Here is a 17,744-nt window from a genome sequence, read left to right as displayed (position 1 = left end):
CTAAAGAAAAGGAGACTGCCAGCCTCCGGCCTAACTGGCAACGGCTCTAACTACAATAACTAGAGTAAATTTTGAACACACAAGAGAAAACACAAGTTTTATTTTATGTAGAGTTAATTATTTACAACTTTGAACATGGCAAGTTGATCATTTTGACAATGAAGGATTTTTATTATTATTTTCATCACATTATTACAGTACTATATTGTTTACCATTTTCCAGCAGATTTTTATACTGACTCACAAACACACATTAAAAAGAAAATTAAGAAAATTAAAAAGACCAAAGGAATCAAAAGTCAAAGAAGGAGCAAAAGGTTACACCTGGGAGACAAAGAGATTTTTCATCAAAGCCAGAATGGGATTGAAAAAATTCTTGTAGTCGAAAATGATAGCAGGGATATTAAACACCAGGGGAGACTAAATAAATATCATTTAAATAAAACAAAACAATGTTTATATGTCAAAGAAGGGAAATCCAGAAACATCGAAGGTGACCTTTGCATCGTCGCAAAATTGATTTCACAAACAGCTGCACTCCAATGAATTCTGGGCAAAATCTCTATGGAGACGGCAAAAACAGAAATCTAATATAGTGACACAAACACAGAAAAGGAAAAGTTGTCGTGATATAAATGTGATTAAATATTAAAACTCTTCAGATCATGTTCTAAATAAAACTCAAAATCCCAAATTCAAATTCCTTCAGTCTCAGAATCCTACAGTTCATATATAGATTGATAGGAACTGCACAGCAATTTACACAGAAAAAACATTAATGATGGCAATCAAAACATGTTGCCATTTCATGATTCTGTTTCCGTGTTGTTTATGGTGACGGTGCACGCTGCCAGTGACCTGTGCGTGTTGTGTGTGACACTCTGTCTTCATAACATGTGACATTATGGCACCTCACGATTTAAGATGGTGATGCAAGGAAGAATGTCCTACTTTGTAGTAATTGTTTTTTCGAAATATAACGCAGTCAAGAATAAACATTTGAGTTACAGTATGTGAGGACCTCTGCTTTGCTTTCTTTTGAATTTATCTTCTTCTTTGGGCTTTGATGGACATTGTTTTGATTGTTCCCAGTATGCTGACCTCCTGCCATTTACTGTCCTGCAAACTACCTTATAAAGAGAGATCCTGTGTTTCATATGTCATTGCTGCAAACAGACAAGTAAACCTTTGATAAAAACAACTGATGTCTCTGGCAAAAGACCAAACACAACACTGCCAATGTTGCTAAAAACTGAAGCTTCACTTAAAAGGCCCTCTCAATTTTAATTAATTATTTGCCATTTTATTAAGGTTTGAGACAAATGCTTGAGTGGTACAAATGGCTTTCATAAGTGAATGTAAATTCTTTTTTGTGGAAAACACATCTGGAAATCCTTGAATGTTTTAAAAGCAAAGCTGTTAAATATATCTTGCATTGCCAGTTCTCAGAAGAGTGTCAAGTGTCCTACAGAGCTGATCAGTCTCTCGTGGATGATCTGTCCTCTCATCTTATAGCCATCTGAGAGGATGGAATCAATGTTGGCCATGCTAGTTGTCTGTAAGGAATCACACAAAGAGTATGAGCATATTGTAAAAATCCCATGAATTTTTGTGAGCAGTCCTGCCTCCTGTGCGTATTGTATAGGCCAGCAATATGCAGAACAAAGCTTTAGAGATGTCTAGTTGACTTATGGCTGAACACAATCAACTCTGAATCCACAAAATTCTATTCATTTCATGTAGATGTTCTTAAATTGTTTTCATTTCAAATATGAAGCTGATTACTCCTAAAAAAGTTTGTGATGTAATTGTTAAAAAGTTCACTCACCCATACAGCAGACAAATGGGGCTCGTTCTGCACAGTCCTGCCTGACCCACTTCTTCTGATTTGGATCCAGGCTGGTACAGAAACAAGTGTTTTGAAAGACCTTTGAGGGGTCATTTACCCAGTTTTGGTAAGTGACCGGGTCACCATTCATCCAGAACCAGCGTCCAAAGACCCTGGAGCTCCTCATTCCAAGCCACACTTTCTCCCGTATGTTGGATTCATTGAGGTACTTCAGCAAATGCCACTCTTCTCTTTCACTTTGGATGGTGGCCATGCCATTGTAATTAGAATTGCAGTGCTGAAGAGCTGAGAGCCAAGTCATTGGGTTGTTCACAGCATAGAACTTCCTTTTTACTGCAAGAAAAAAACAGAATGACGCTAAAGGTGGTGGACACTACAGAGACCTGCCTACTTCTACAAAGCTTGTGACAGACCACCTTCTGTTGTGTGTTAAATCTGCAGGGTGTGTCTGATGTGGTCCATTTCAAAGTAAAAATGACATTAAAGCTAAGATTTTAGCCACATTCACCTCATTTAAAAACAAAATTACAGTAAAATCTCTCATCAAAATGCATTTCTTTAGCCTGTGTTTGTTCTTCTTTGGCCATATCAAATAGAAGGCAGGAACCAACCCAGCACAGTGTGCCAGTTAAGTGCCAGAATCATCAATTCATAATGGGCAAAGTTGGAATCATTAATTAACAGATACGTCCATCAAAGCAACTCGGAAATAGGGATCAAGGTTGGAAATCCACACAGACAGTAGCCAAGCTAGAATTTGAACTCAGGAGCTGTGAGGAAGAAGAACCTACCACTGTATCACAATTACTTTGTAAAACTTAAAAAAAGTTGACTTCTGTTTATCACATATTTCTTTATGTAGATTTTTCAACGCTGTAAAATAATTACTTGCCAGATCTCATGTTTGACTTTGATGTTTTTAATACATTTTTTAAAAGATACTACAATGTTCTGAAGGGGGAGTCGCACAACTAATTACAGAGTGATGGACAAACGTGACCATTTGGTTAGACAGCAGACACGAGTCAGAAGGCAGTAGCAGATCTGACAGCAAGAAAAATTTGTAAATCCTAACACAGATTCACAATTCCCTGAGTCAGCAATCATACAATTTAACAAGGTAGCAACTTACTTATCTGCTTTACCAGTCAACTTTAACAATGTAAATTATGTCAAACCACCCACTACTGCCATATATTTAAAAATAATAATAATAATAATAATAATAATAATAATAATTCATTACATTTATATAATAAAATAAGACTGGCAGGCATGTGCACATGAAGAGAATATGAAATGCTGAGAAGTGACAATCACATTAGAGGATTATAAAGTGCAGATTTGGTAGCCAGTAAGGCACTGATGAGCCTCATTTCTGCCAGTCTGTCTCCAGACACGAGTCTGTGCTCCGCTGTAACTTACCTGAGTAGCAGATTGCGGTCTTACTGTTATCACAGCCACCGTCATTCCAAGTACCATTGTGGTTTTCTCCTTTTTGGTAGTACATAGTGCCACAGGCTATATTATTATTGTTTGGTTCCCCTTTATTCCAGTTTCGGTAGGTGAATGTTTCACCATTGCTCCATGTTCCACTGTTCAAATTTATATCTTTTAACCCAATCCAGATTTCATTTTCAGAGACATTTATTCCTGCAAGCATGTCCAGAATTTCCTTACGTTCTTCATTGCTTGCAATAGTCACCAGGTCAGTGAAGTTACTTCTGCAGTATTTCTGTGCATTTGCCCAGGTCATCTGATAATTTCCATAATGATAGTAAAACTCCTGGAGTCCGTGCACATGCAGAACTAACAATCTGATCCCTGCAACAGAAAATATGAGAACGAAGAAGAAATGAGGAAAGCATCAACCATCAGACTGTAGCTGAGCACTGAACACTCAGCGGTGTCCTTATTCTCCATGAAGCGCATATTAAACTTTTCTTAAAGATTTCTGTCATGGCCACACGTAAAGAAGGGGTTCGTTTTACTGGAGGGCTTTACAGGCAGAACCTGAAAACTGGAATCTTGGGAGATTAGGGTGGTCATCCTAGCATAACAGGGGCTTCAGTGTATTTAATCTTAAACTGAGTCCAGCATAAAAGAAAAGGAGAGCAGGTCAGGGAAGGCAGGATATGACACTGAATGACCTAATGAAGCTGAGGGATTAATAAGAAGAGCTGGTGACCTACACAGGTGTGTGCCAACTCACTGTGTGGGCAGACTGGACACAGAGGCCCATGTAGTGCCACCCTGAATCTATTGAGCTATGTTGAACTCTGCGTGGTACCACAGGCCTGCTGAGAGGCCTTTCACTCCGACAATGTCCTTAACAGCAATGGGAATAAAGGAGAGAGATGAACTGTGTTAGGCATAAGGAGTAAAGCTAAAAATGCAGTGGAGGACCGCTATGGATATCCACCTTCAGTATCACTTTACACAAACTTAGCAACTGGAGTAGGAGGAATCAAGATTTGAAAGAATGGAAACAACTGTCATTCAGTAAAACTGTTAGAGCAGTTGACACCTCTACACTGCAGACGGGGGCTCCTCAAGGTGTCTGAGTGTTCACTTCCAGTCCACCAAGCTTGATATAACATCACAGTGACTTGAACCTGTGAACATGTGCTGTACATCAGACAGGGCTAAGAAGACCCGTCTTCACAACACAACATCAGACCCCCTAAATGCAAGGAAACATTTGGAATCAGCTGACATATTTGACAGATTAGTTTATTTTATTTAACTAAACTTTATCAAACACACTCATAGACATAGCCAGGGATGGATTTTGGGTTTGAACTCCCCCATGAAATATATTTTATTGCAGTTCCAACTGATTGATCATAGATGGAAAGAAAGTAGACATGATTCATGGACTTCATCATCTCTCCCAGAAATTAATTCCTGCTGTACCCCTGAAGCTACTTAATTTAGTTTAAGATTGCAGGGGGCTCATGCCTATCCAAGCACCACTGAGTATAAGGCAGGAAACATCAGGTGTCAGTCCATCAGAGTCCTGACTCACAGCTGCTCCCACAATGACACTAATTCAGCTAAGGGATGCCAATTAACATGAAACGTTCATTGTGGGGTCTTTACTTCTTGTATAATAATTCTCAGTTGACTTATCAGTTTCGATTGCTGAGGCTTACCTACAAGGATCATTAATATGCTGCACAACATATTTATCCATCCACCCATCCATTTCCTGAATTCATTTTTTCCATTACGTGGTAGCTGGAAACTGGAGTCTGACCCAGTAGCACTGGAGGCAAAGCAGGCACCAACCTTGGATCGGATACCAGGCTTCATGTTTTTGTCTGAGTTAAGAAAAATCCTACAATGAAGAAAGAAGGATTTGCACTTCAGTCAAACAAGCAATTGTCTATACATGCATTTTCTATACCTGCTTACCTGCTTAATTGAGTGTGAGGACTGAACCGACCCCAGACAAGATGCCGGTACAGCAAGGGCATACAGTACTCATGAAACATTCAAAAGTGGCAATTTATTGCCACCAGTTAACACATAGACATGGGCGATAGTGACTGGGCCAGGACTGAAGTGTAATGTCCTGGACTGTGCTCTGCCACTGTGCCACTCTATCAACTGGTCCATGCTTTATCAGAGAGCGTGGCCTTCACAGTGAAGAATTCCCAGTGCAAATCACAAGCAACTGACCTTATTCAGATGAACTCTATCTTCTGATTGGCATGAAACAGACAAAGAGAACAAAGCATGTAAGCCAACACAGATTAGTGTGACAAGTTCAGTTTGTGTAACAGCCTTCAGTTTCTGTCTACCTGTTGAGACTGAATTAGCCTGATACTTAAGTCGAGTCTCATGCCCAGTTGGCACTGAGTGACTAATGTAAGTTCAAGATCGGCCAAATCACATTTATTCAACAGGTTTTTTCTTACCTAAATCCAAAATGCTGCATCAAATTCTCCAAACCCAAGGTCTGCTTGTTCTTTGCTGTTATTGGGTTTTCAGGTTCTGCACAGGAGTACAAGGTTTGTGTTGGTGCCCAGTGTTTAAATAGACTTTTCTGATACACAAATTCTTGCTTTGTTTGTTGACATTAGTCCAATGGGTAATTCAAGTTAATTTCCATGAATTCAACATTGAAGAAGCTGTGCATTGTACAGAGCACAAAGGAGAATCACAAGAACAAAACTGATATTATATTTAATATGAGACCAGAAGTGCCAGTGCTGACTGACATTGAGATTTACAGCCGCAATTCCAAATAAAATACAAACAACATGAATAATGTGCTTGTGCATCAATAAACTTTATAGTAGTTTTCATATCATGTTCTTTCATATGCAAAAGAGTCAGGGGGTTTGAGTTAGAAACATGCAGTGACATCGCGTCAAGCTGACCTCATGTAAGTGGACAAGAAGGAAGCAGAAGTAGAAACACTGACTTGATATCACGCTGCTGTACAAATCATTTAACCAGTCAGTCTTTATTTTATATAGCGCCATTAGCAGCATGTATCATCATAGAGCACTTTACAGGGTCAATAAGAATGCAATACGAAACTTAGAAACTTAACACTTTAATTTGGAAAAAACAGAAAAATTCATGGCAGAATGGACAGGACTTTGACCTCATTGCCCCTGAGATTCAGATCTGGTCACCCACGTGTCCCCATATTCAGGTGTGTGACCCCAAAAGATGCATTTACAATTGAGTGTGTCCTCTGATGGAGTGACCTCCCAACCAGTGTTGGGTTTTGACCTATGTACCATAATAATGCCATGATATGCTATCTGCATCCCATAACTGGACAATTTATAATCCCTGAAATTTCCCAAAAAAGTATGAATACTCCTTATGCAACTGTCATGTTTTTCAAGAAAAAAAGATGAGAACAGTTAAAGCTGAGACAAGGATGTTTAAAAGAAAGCAAAATATCAAGTGGACTCGGCAGTTAAAGACAGCAAAAGCAGATTTAAGATCATACTGGAACAAATCTATCACTCATAGTGTGAACTGGCATGAAAATGTAACATTTCTCATCAGAAATGCTAAGCAGCAGAGAAATTTTATCCTGTCCCAATCAGTGCTCATTCAGAGAGTTATGCTTTGCAAAGAGAAAGGAGGACCTGTAGCCATTGAAATTGCCTCGCCCAGCACATGCAAAGCTTGATAGCACTGATGAAGATGAATTCTTTTAAGTTCTGGGAACTCATGATTGGAGTCAAATGAATAAAAAAGTTGATCACATTTGCTGTTTGTCTTTAAAAGACTCCAAATTTGTTCTTTTAAGTTCAAGAATGAAGCGTATGTAAAAAGTTACTGGGAGAGGTCACCCCTTCAGATTCGCTGGTTTCAGGTGGAAAAGCCCCCTTGAAAGGGGAAGTTTGCAAATAATGCTTGGGTCCTGCTAACTGTGGTGGGGTATGTCATGACTGAATATTGTTTTGGTTTAAATAATAAATATCTTTTAGTTTTTTGTTTATTTACCCCTTTGTTTAAGATCTGTGAAGTCCTTGAGTATCCTCATCGAAAGACATAGAAGCAGGTAAGTGATTTCTTTGTGTTGGCAGGTAATTGTTGATGGTCTATTCCTAATTTTGCCTTTCAGACTGCCCCTTTAAAGTAGTTGTCAACCAGCCATAAGAATTGCAGTATTTTTTCGTCAAATGCTTCTGAAAAAGCTTTTATAGGTTTCAAAAGTGCTCTTTCATCTTCTCCCTGTTCTTCTGTCCATCAGGCAGAAGGAATGGGCTGTGATTAGTGAGAGGATGTCTTTATCAGTGTGCACAACATTTATATATGAGCACTGGTGAAGGCAGCATCTCATCTAACACCAAGACTATGTGATTATTTTGTCAACCATTTTTGACGACACCTTCATTACTTCCCTGGATTTCAGTTTTTTTTTCTAAATGTACCGGTATGTGTTTTGTACCACTGTAAGTTGTATTAAGTCACGTTTTTCCAAAAGATACTTTTCCTCCATTTATTTTCATCTGAATCTGAATTGACATCTAAGACATGTTCCACTAGCAGTAGTCTTTATTTTCTTTTTTATTATTACCTGGGATATCCTGCATTTTACCAATTTAAGTGGAACTGCCCCAAAAAATACTTAAAACATGAAAAAGCAAACAAAGGAAGAGAAAGAATGAAAAAAGTAATAAAAAAAAAGTCATGGTGGCTTTTAATTACCCTAATATTATCTGGGTCAGCCTTACAAACAGTAGAGCAGAAGAGTAGGAGTTGTTAGAAGTAATCCCTAACTGTTTTAATACAATATGTTAAAACACCAATGCGGGGGGAAGCCTGTCTAGATTTTGTATTTTCTAATAATTAGAATAAGATTGAGAGTGTAGAAGTGATTGAACCGCTAGTGTGAAGTTACCATAATATAGTACAATTCTCAATGTTTTAGAAGTGTGAGGGTGCAAAGAATAAAACAATTAAGTTTAACTTTGGTAGGGAAAATTTTGAGCAGATGAGGCAAAGTCTAAAAAAGATAAACTGGGATGAGCTGTTAAGTTTGGAGACAGTGGAGGAGCAGTGGAACAGGTTTAAAAATGTTTCACATATAACGCAGGACAGGTACATCCTGAAATTTGGAATTAGTAGAAAATTAAAAAAATACTCCACAGTGGGTAAATAAGGAGATTAAAATAAAGATACAAAGTAATAAACAGCTGTATAAGGTGCATATGACTCTAATGCTAACTGTAGGGTGTATGGGAGCATGAGGGCAACCATTAAGAAGGAGATTAGGGGAGTTAAAAGGGCAGTTAGAGAGGAATATAACAGATAAGGCAGAAGACAGACTAAATTGATTTTTTCAGTATTTTAATACGAAACGAACAGTCAAGGAGGAGGTGAGTTTATCAGAGACAGTAAAGGGGAATTAAGAAGTATGAACAATGAAATAGCAAATGCTCTAAACTTGATTTTTTTTCTGAAGGTTTTACGTGTGAAGATGTGGATAACATCCCAACAGTAAGAAAGGACTACTAAGGAGATACAGAGAAATTTGGAAATTGTAGAGGAAAAAGCACCGCTCAGATTAAATAGGCTGAAATCAAAGTATTCCTCATGACAACATCGAGTTTATCCTCAAGTGCTTAAGGAGGTGAGCGAATGCATACGGTATATAAACCCTTGACACAGATCTTCCAAAAGTCACTGCACACTGGGAAATTCCTAAGGACTAGAAAATAGTAAATATTACCCCATTATATAAAATGGATAATTAGGCAGATGCAAGTAACTATAGGCCAGTAAGCTTATGTGGAAGACTAATTTTAGGGTAACATAGCATTCATCTTAAACAAACAGCATAAAGGGTTAATAAATGTCAGAAACCTGTTCAGGCACACCAGGAAACCAGATAAAAGTCAAGTGAACAACAAAATTTACACTGAAATATAATAATTGGTTTAGGCAAAATATTGAGATGGTCAAGTTTATAAAGAATGTGCCAGAAGAAAGGTTGATGTAATATAGAAAATGTACTGAAGGATGACTAAGAGATGACTAAGAATTCAGCAGATATCTTACAAACGACAATGAACAGTTGTTACATGCACAAAAATTTCAAGGGTGGCGGCTCATCTCTAAAGGTATAAGAAGAACCAGAATATAATATAATATACTTTTATTTTATATAAATCATTTGGGTGTAAACCAATGAACCTACCAGAGTAAAATGTATGCATTGATTGACACTGAATGTAAATTCAACAGTTTATAAAATGAACCTGTATTCTTGGTTTCTCTGATCATTCTGATCATTCTGACCATGCTGTAACAGACTGCTTTTGAAGAATGCTCCCTCCAAGGTATTTTTCAGAGGTGTAATTCAAAGAGACTCGGGTTCGCTTCTCGGGTCCTCCCTGCATGGAGTTTGCATGTTCTCCCTGTGTCTGCGTGGATTTCCTCCAGGCGCTCCAGTTTCCTCCCACAGTCCAAAGACACGCAGGTTAGGTGCATTGGCGATCCTAAATTGTCCCTAGTGTGGGCTTGGTGTGTGTGTGTGCGTGTGTGTGTGGCACCCTGCCTGGGGTTTATTTCCTGCCTTGTACCCTGTGTTAGCTGGGATTAGCTCCAGCAGACCCCCGTGACCCTGTAGTTAGGATATAGCGGGTTGGATAATGGATGGATGGATGGTAGTTCAAAGATACAAAGAACAGTTCTTCTCCTGCCTGATTACTGATTTGTCCTATTAGGGGATGTTTCTTTGTTTTATAAGATGTTAAATTTCTACCACAGTTTTTGGTTCCATTCTGTACCCTGGAGAGAACTCCCAGCAGAATCTGAAAAGTTGTGAAGCCGATGATGCGAAATTGGAACGGACTTGTTCCCATCTGTGTGGGACTCCCCTCCTGAGGATGCGATCGTCGGCCCTGAAATGGTAGGAGGAGGCATGTTCATTTGTTCTCTGGGGAATAAGGCGCTGGGTTAGATCCCAAGCTGTTAGAATAGCAGTGTTTTCTGTCTAGAGTTAGGATAGTTTTTAATGGTTATGATAAGAGAGAGTGTAAGTCCTGTTACGAAAAGGAACTGGTCATTAAAATAGGGTTAGGATTAACTCTTGGAAACCTCTTGTCTTCAGTTCGAGTGGCTCTTGGAGTCGGTTCAAGTAGTTTTCAGTTAAGGACGCTTCATGCGCATAGTGGGATGGTAGATGACACATTACATACGTTAAGAGGTTGCAACCCGTGAGATGGCGAAACACACAGGTAGAATAGAATTAAAAGTATAGAATTAGGCAATTGTATAATAGTAAGAAAGAAAGGGCTAAGATTAATGGTAGGGTTTTTTTGTCGTTATTATAGATTTGTAAGGTTTGTTTTCTCTGTGAGTAAATAGACATCTTAGTGTGCAGCGAAATGAAAGAAAATAAATGGTGTAACTATTGTGACTGAGAGATTGCATCTGTAAATTGGGGTTGTAGTGCTGGAAAGTTTAAGACTGATAATAAATATGTAGAACAGAAGACAGGTCTTAAATTTAGGAAACGGAGTAATAGCCGATGGCCGAAAGAAGGTGTAGGAAGTGAAGATGTACAGGGGAATGTGTCTTTCATTTGACTGGTGTTTTCGAAAGGCAACAAGCAAGCGTTCCGAACTTGAGAGTAAGTGGACTGATGATGAAGTAGGGCGAGAAGGAAGGTCCTATTAACACGTTGTAATGAGGGAGATTGTTTCAAATGAATACTTTTAAATAGTCAAATCTGAATGGGCTGCGAAGTTGCGCGTGCAAGGAGAGTGCGGCTAGCAAGTAAGAGGAATGGAGAGGACCTAGAGTGTCTGCTAAAAATATATTGTGCACACAAATTTTGAAAAAATATGAATTTCCAGAGCTCTGTTTAAATATGGGTTAAAATGTGAGTTTTGAATATGTGAAATATTTGCCACAATGAAAATGTCTCCTTTTGCTTATAAAAATGTTTATGTGTATAAAACATCTTTCCTTCAGACCCTGATCAAGTATTAGGGAAAATGTTCTTTGATAATTATAAAATATAAAGGAGACCATTTCTATCAAGGATAAAACGCTGGTGTGTTTGTGAGCTGACTTATTAAATCGGTTCTAAATGTGAAGATGAATATTTGTTACAGACATTGTTTTACAGTAAGTACTTTCCATGAACTGTTAGGTGATTTAGGTAAGGGTGGTATGGTGGTGCAGTGATTGGCACTGTTGCTCAGCAACTGGAAATGAAGGTTCAATCTTGCATATTTTATGCATGGAGGAAAATACATGTAAGCAATGAAGAGGAAAAGAGTGAGTAATGCTTTAAATAGTAGACGCTAAATAATAATAATAATAATAATAATAAAACTTATAAGTATAATGTGTTAGACAGTTTAAGTAAGTTTTAGTATGTTGTGCAATGTGAAAGATCTCTGTGACTGAAGTGCATTTGATGGAATTTAAGTGAGTTTGGGAATATGTTTGGTTAAGTACAATGTGTGAAAACTAATGCTAAGGCAATTGATAATGGTGTACAGAAATATATATGTTCTGAATTTAAACTTAAAAGTGAATATGTTTAGGTCCAATAAAACACTTCCAAATCTAGTATAAATGTGTGTGCTCTTTTCTATTGAGTACTGGCCATACTCAAATGGTAGTTCTTTTATTAATTTTAAATGAAATTTAAAGTAAAAAAAAAGGACATATTCTCTAGGATAGCAAGAAAGCTGGTGATGAGTGCTGGCTTCCAGTCTAGGTAGGTAGTGTTCTCTACTAAGATATGCTGCACTAAAGGGGGTTAACTAACAAAAAGGGTAGACTGTGTTTTTTCTCCATGAAGACGGCAGAAACAGGAACCTAACAGAGTTGCACAAATAGTGTTGTGACAAAACATAATAAAATAATCAACTTTCCGAGAAAAGGTTCTAGACAAACTAAATCGCAAATTCAAATTCCTCGAGTCTCTCAAACTTACAGGCCAAATATAAATTCATAGGAACAGCACAGGAATGTACGCATGAAATTTATAAAAATTAGAGGTCATCACAGCTTTGTCTTTGTCTTGTCTTTGCACAATGTCTTGTCTTGTGTTTTAATTTAAAATTTTAATTCTATTTTTAATTTATTATTTGCACTTCATGTTGTTACACTGTGGACCCTGAGCTTCGCAATTTCGTCTATCTGTATACTTGTATATGGCTGAGATGACAATAAAGTTCACTTTGACTTTGACTTGACTTTGCCATTGTATGATTTTGTTTCCTTGTGGTTTATGGTGATGGTGCATATTGCCAGTGACATGTGTGTGGTGTGTGACACTCTGTGATCATGACATGTGACATCATGGCAGCCCACAATTTACGATGGTAATGCTATAGGAAGAATGTCCTAGTTTGTTGGAGTTGTTCATACAAGTTATGCTTTGCTTTCCTTTGATTTTATCGTCTTCTTTGGGCTTTGATGGACATTGTTTTAATCTTTCCCAGTATGCTGACCTTCTTTCTGTTTATCCATCTCCTAGTTATTGCTGACTCCTGCCATTTACTGTCCTACAAACCACCTTAAAAAGAGAGGTCTGTGTTTCATATGTCATTGCTGCAAATAGAAAAGCAAACCTTTAATAAAACAACTGATATACTGTTATTAGATTTCTCTGGCTAAAGACCAAACACAACACTGCCAATGTCACTAAAGACTGAAGATTCATTAAAAAGACCCTATTACTTGTAATTAAGTATTTTGCCATTTCATTAAGATTTGAGACAAAATGCTTGAGTGGTACAAATGGCTTTCATGAGTGAATGTAAGTTCTTCTTTGTGAAAAAGACATCTGGAATCCTTGAACATTTTAAAAGCAAAGCTTTAAATATAATTTGCATTGCCAGTTCTCAGAAGAGCGTCAAGTGTCCTACAGAGCTGATCAGTCTGTTGTGGATGATCTGTCCTCCCATCTTTCTTAGCAGTCTCTCCCTTGCAGCCATCTGAGATGATGGAATCAATCTTGGCCATGCTAATTGTCTGTAAGTAATCAGACAAAGAGTATCAACATGTTGTAAATATCCAGCTGAATTTGGCGGGCAGTCCTGACTCCTGTGCGTGTTGTACAGGCCAGCAATAAGCCAAGCAAAGCTTTAGAGTTGTCTAGTTGAGCTATGGCTGAATACAATCAACTCTGAATCCACAAAACTTTGTCCATTACATGTAGTTGTTCCTAAATTGTGTTCATTTTATAAATAAAGTCGAGTCCATCTAAAAATTACTGATGTAATTATTAAAAAATTCACTCACCCTTATAGCAGACAAATTGGGCTTGTTCTGCACAGCCTTGCCTGACCCACTTCTTCTGATTTGGATCCAGAGTGGCACAATTCTGATTGTCTTGAATGGCCCCTGAAGAGTCATTTACCCAGTTTTGGTAAGCGACCGGGTCATCATTCATCCAGAACCAGAATCCAAAGACCCTGGAGCTTCTCATCCCAATCCACACTTTCTCCCGTATGTTGGATTCATTGAGGTACTTCAGCAAATGACACTCTTCTCTTTCACTTCGGATGGTGGCCATGCCATTGTAATTGGAATTGCAGTGCTGAAGAGCTGAGAGCCAAGTCATTGGGTTGTTCACAACATGGAACTTCCTTTTCACTGCAAGAAAAAATCCAGAATGACGGTACAGTTGCTGGACACTACAGTGACCTGCCTACTTCTACAAAGCTTGTGACAGACCACCATACACTGTGTCTTAAATCTGCAGGGTGTTTTTGATGTGGTGCATTTCAAAGTAAAAATTACATTAAATCTAAGTTTTTAGCCACATTCAACTCGTTTAAAAACAAAATTACAGTAAAATCTCTCATTTCTTTAGCCTGTGTGTTTGTTCTTCTTTGGCCATATCAAATAGAATTCAGGAACCAACCCAGCACAGTGTGCCATTTAGGTGCCAGGATCATCCATTCATAATGGTGAAAGTTAGAATCATTAACAAATATATCCATCAAAGCAACTCGGAAATGGGGGTCAAGGTGGGACCTCCACACAGACGGCAGCCTCACTAGAATTTGAACTCAGGAGCTGTGAGGAAGAAGAACCTACCACTGCACCACTATTACTTTGTAACACTTCTGTTTATCAGATCTTTCTGTATTTAGATTTTACATTGCTCTAAAATAATTACTTGCCTGATCTCCTGTTTGACTTCTATGTTTTTTCTACATTTTCTAAATGATACTACAATGTTCTGAAGGGAGAGTTGCACAACTAATCACAGAGTGATGGACAAACGTGACCATTTGGTTAGACAGCAGACATGAGTCAGATGGCAGTAGCAGATCTAACAGCGAGAAAAATGTGCAAATCGTAACACAGACAATTCCCTGAGTCAGCAGTCATAAAATTTAACATGTCACCACTTGTCTGCTTTAACAGTCAACTTTAACTGTGTAAATTACATCAATCCACCCACTGCTGCCATATATTTAAAAAAATTAAAATAAGACTGGCAGGCATGTGCAAATGAACAGAATGTGCAATGCTGAGAAGTGACGTTCACATTAGAGGATCATAAAGTGCAGATTTGGTAGCCAGTAAGGCACTGATGAGCCTCATTTCTGCCAGTCTGTCTCCAGACACGAGTCTGTGCTCCGCTGTAACTTACCTGAGTAGCAGATTGCGGTCTTCCTGTGATCACAGCCACAGTCATTCCAAGTGCCATTGTGGTTTCCTCCTTTTTGGTAGTACATGGTGCCACAGGCTACCTTTTCATTGTTTGGTTCCCCTTTATTCCAGTTTCGGTAGGTGAATGTTTCACCATTGCTCCATGTTCCACTGTTCATTTTTATATCTTTTAACCCAATCCAGATTTCATTTTCAGAGACATTTATTCCTGCAAGCATGTCCAGAATTTCCTTGCGTTCTTCATTGCTTGCAATAGTCACCAAGTCAGTGAAGTTACTTCTGCAGTATTTCTGTGCATTTGCCCAGGTCATCTGATAATTTCCATAATGATAGTAAAACTCCTGGAGTCCGTGCACAGGCAGAACAAACAATCTGATCCCTGCAACAGAAAATGTGAGAACGAAGAAGCAATGAGGAAAGCATCAACCATCAGACTGTAGCTGAGCACTGAACACTCAGCGGTGTCCTTATTCTCCATGAAGCGCATATTCAAGTTTTCTTAAAGATTTCTGTCATGGCCACACTTAAAGAAGGGGTTCATTTTACTGGATGGCTTTACAGGCAGAACCTGACAACTGGAATCTTGACAGATTAGGGTGGACATCCTAGCATAACAGGGACTTCAGTGTATTTGATGTTAAGATGAGTCCAGCATAAAACAAAAGGACTGCAAGTTAGGGAAGGCAGGATATGACACTGAATGACCTAATGAAGCTGAAGGACGAATAAGAAGAGCTGGTGACCTACACAGGTGTGTGCCAACTCACTGTGTGGGCAGACTGGACACAGAGGCCCTTGTAGTGCTGCCCTGGATCTTTTGAACTATTATGGACTCTGTGTGGTACCACAGGCCTGCTGAGAGGTCTGTTGAGAGGCCATTGACTCTGACAATATCATTAATAGTAAGATGAATAAAGGAGAGAGATGAACTGTGTGTTAAACATAAGGGGGAAAGCTAAAAATGCAGTGGAGGACCTCTATGGATATCCACCTTTAGTGTCACTTTACACACACTTAGCAACTGGAGTAGGAGGACTCAAGATTTGAAAGAATAGAAACAAATGTCATTCAGTAAAACTGTTGGAGCAGTTGACACCTTTGCACTGCAGAAGGGGGCTCTTCAAGGTGTCTGAGTGTTCACTTCCAGTCTACCAAGCCTGATATAACATCACAGTGACTTGACCCTTTGAACATGTGCTGTACATCAGCAAGAGCTAAGAAGACCCAACTTCACAACACAACATCAGACCCCCTAAATGCAAGGAAACATTTGGAATCAGTTGACATATTTGACAGATTAGTTTATTTTGCTTAACTAAAGTTTGTCAAATACACTCCTAGACATAGTCAGGGATGGATTTTGGGTTTGAACTCCCCCATGAAATATATTTTATTACAGTTCCAACTGATTGATCATAGAGGGAAATAAAGTAGACATGATTCATGGACTTTCTCACCTCTCCCAGAAATTAATTCCTGCTGTACTCATGAAGCTATCCAAGCACCATTGAGTATAAGGCAGGAAAAATCAGGTGACAGTCTATCAGAGTCCTGATTCACAGCTGCTCCCACAATGACACTAATTCAGCTAAGGGATGCCAATTAACATGAAACGTTCATTTTGGGTTCTTTACTTCTTACTTGTATAATAATTGTCATTTGACTTATCAGTTTTGATTGCTGAGGCTTACCTACAAGGATCATTAATATGCTGCACAACATATTTATCCATCCACCCATACATTTTCTGAATTCATTTTTTCCATTACGTGGTAGTTGGAAACTGGAGTCTGACCCAGTAGCACTGGAGGCAAGGCAGGCACCAACCTTGGATCGGATACCAGGCTTCATGTTTTTGTCTGAGTTAAGAAAAATCCTATAATGAAGAAAGAAGGATTTGCACTTCAGTTAAACAAACAATTGTCTATGCATACGTTTTACATACCTGCTTACCTGCGTAATTGAGCTTGAGGGCTGAACTGACCCCAGACGGGGTGCCAGTACAGCAAACACTCGTGCAGTGGCAATTTATTGCCACCAGTTAACACACAAACATGGGGGACAGTGACTGGGCCAGGACTGAAGTGTAGTGTCGTGGACTGTGCTCTGCCACTGTACCACTCTATCAACTGGTCTAGTTTTATTAGAGAGCGTGGCCTACACAGTGAAGAATTCCCAGCGCAAATCACAAGCAACTGACCTTATTCAGATGAACGCGTTCTTCTGTTTGGCATGAAACAGACAAAGAGAACAAAGCATGTAAGCCAACACAGATTACTGTGACAAGTTCAGTCTGTGTAACAGCCTTCAGTTTCTGTCTACCTGTTGAGACTGAATTAGCCTGATAGTTAAGTCGAGTCTCATGCCCAGTTGGCACTGAGTGACTAATGTAAGTTTAAGATTAGCCTGGTCACATTCATTCAACAGGTTTTTCTTACCTAAATCCCAAATGCTGCATCAGGTTCTGCAGACTCATGGTCATCTTGTTCTTTGCTGTCAGTGGATTTTCAGGTTCTGCACAGGAGTATAAGGTTTGTGTCGGTGTCCAGTGTTTAAATAGACTTTTCTGATACACAAATTCTTGATTTGTTTGTTGACATTAGTCCAATGGGTAATTCAAGTTAATTTCCATGAATTCAACATGGAAGAAGGTGTGCATTGTACAGAGGACAAAGGAGAATCATAAGGACAAAGCTGATATTATACTTAATAGGATACAAGAAGTGCCAGTACTGACTGACATTGAGATTTACAGCTGCAATTC

At 38.8% G+C, this 17,744-nt stretch overlaps 3 protein-coding genes and 1 long non-coding RNA gene across 6 annotated transcripts in view; 1 reads left to right on the top strand and 3 right to left on the bottom strand.

The window, feature by feature from the left end:
- LOC114651757 (secretory phospholipase A2 receptor-like) overlaps positions 1 to 17,744 on the bottom strand; it is a 166,268-nt gene that overhangs the window by 19,498 nt on the left and 129,026 nt on the right. Inside the window, exons 5-6 of the mRNA XM_051929408.1 lie at positions 13,598 to 13,776; positions 12,805 to 13,327 (exon numbers count right to left, since the gene is read on the bottom strand). Of these exons, the coding sequence (XP_051785368.1) occupies positions 13,320 to 13,327; positions 13,598 to 13,776 (187 nt within the window). The 3' untranslated portion in view covers positions 12,805 to 13,319. The remainder of the gene's footprint in view (positions 1 to 12,804; positions 13,328 to 13,597; positions 13,777 to 17,744) is intronic.
- The window catches only part of LOC114651765 (macrophage mannose receptor 1-like), a 136,500-nt gene that overhangs the window by 19,409 nt on the left and 99,347 nt on the right, over positions 1 to 17,744 (bottom strand). The gene's annotated exons all lie outside the window — the stretch shown is intronic.
- Positions 1,210 to 17,617, bottom strand: LOC127528477 (macrophage mannose receptor 1-like). Its single transcript, XM_051929387.1, has 5 exons — positions 17,419 to 17,617; positions 16,672 to 16,856; positions 14,961 to 15,359; positions 1,829 to 2,182; positions 1,210 to 1,556 (listed from the first exon to the last, which is right to left on the bottom strand). Exons 1-5 carry the CDS (start codon positions 17,460 to 17,462, stop codon positions 1,549 to 1,551), a joined length of 990 nt encoding a protein of 329 aa, XP_051785347.1. The 5' UTR covers positions 17,463 to 17,617; the 3' UTR covers positions 1,210 to 1,548.
- The window catches only part of LOC127528620 (uncharacterized), a 140,975-nt gene continuing 126,522 nt past the window's right edge, over positions 3,292 to 17,744 (top strand). For 2 of the 3 annotated variants that reach the window (XR_007935367.1, XR_007935366.1), the window contains exon 1: positions 15,006 to 15,100. This is a non-coding gene — a long non-coding RNA (uncharacterized LOC127528620). Of the gene's footprint in view, positions 3,415 to 15,005; positions 15,101 to 17,744 lie in introns of those variants that run through there. The other variant, XR_007935365.1, reaches the window with a different exon arrangement.

Source organism: Erpetoichthys calabaricus, chromosome 1 (genome assembly GCF_900747795.2).
Source record: "Erpetoichthys calabaricus chromosome 1, fErpCal1.3, whole genome shotgun sequence".
Classification (NCBI taxonomy): Eukaryota; Metazoa; Chordata; class Cladistia; order Polypteriformes; family Polypteridae; genus Erpetoichthys; species Erpetoichthys calabaricus.
The sequence above is the reverse complement of the archived record's forward strand: the minus strand, read 5'-3'. Positions and strand labels throughout refer to the sequence as shown.

What these genes read in the sequence shown, in the direction of transcription:
- LOC127528477 (XM_051929387.1), bottom strand. Translation starts at nt 17,462, where the DNA reads ATGACCATGAGTCTGCAGAACCTGATGCAGCATTTGGGATTTAG. An exon ending in ATGCAGCATTTGGGATTTAG is followed by an intron (nt 16,857 to 17,418) that starts GTAAGAAAAACC and finishes TCTTCATTATAG; the next exon opens with GATTTTTCTTAACTCAGACA. An exon ending in GACCGCAATCTGCTACTCAG is followed by an intron (nt 2,183 to 14,960) that starts GTAAGTTACAGC and finishes TTTTTCTTGCAG; the next exon opens with TAAAAAGGAAGTTCTATGCT.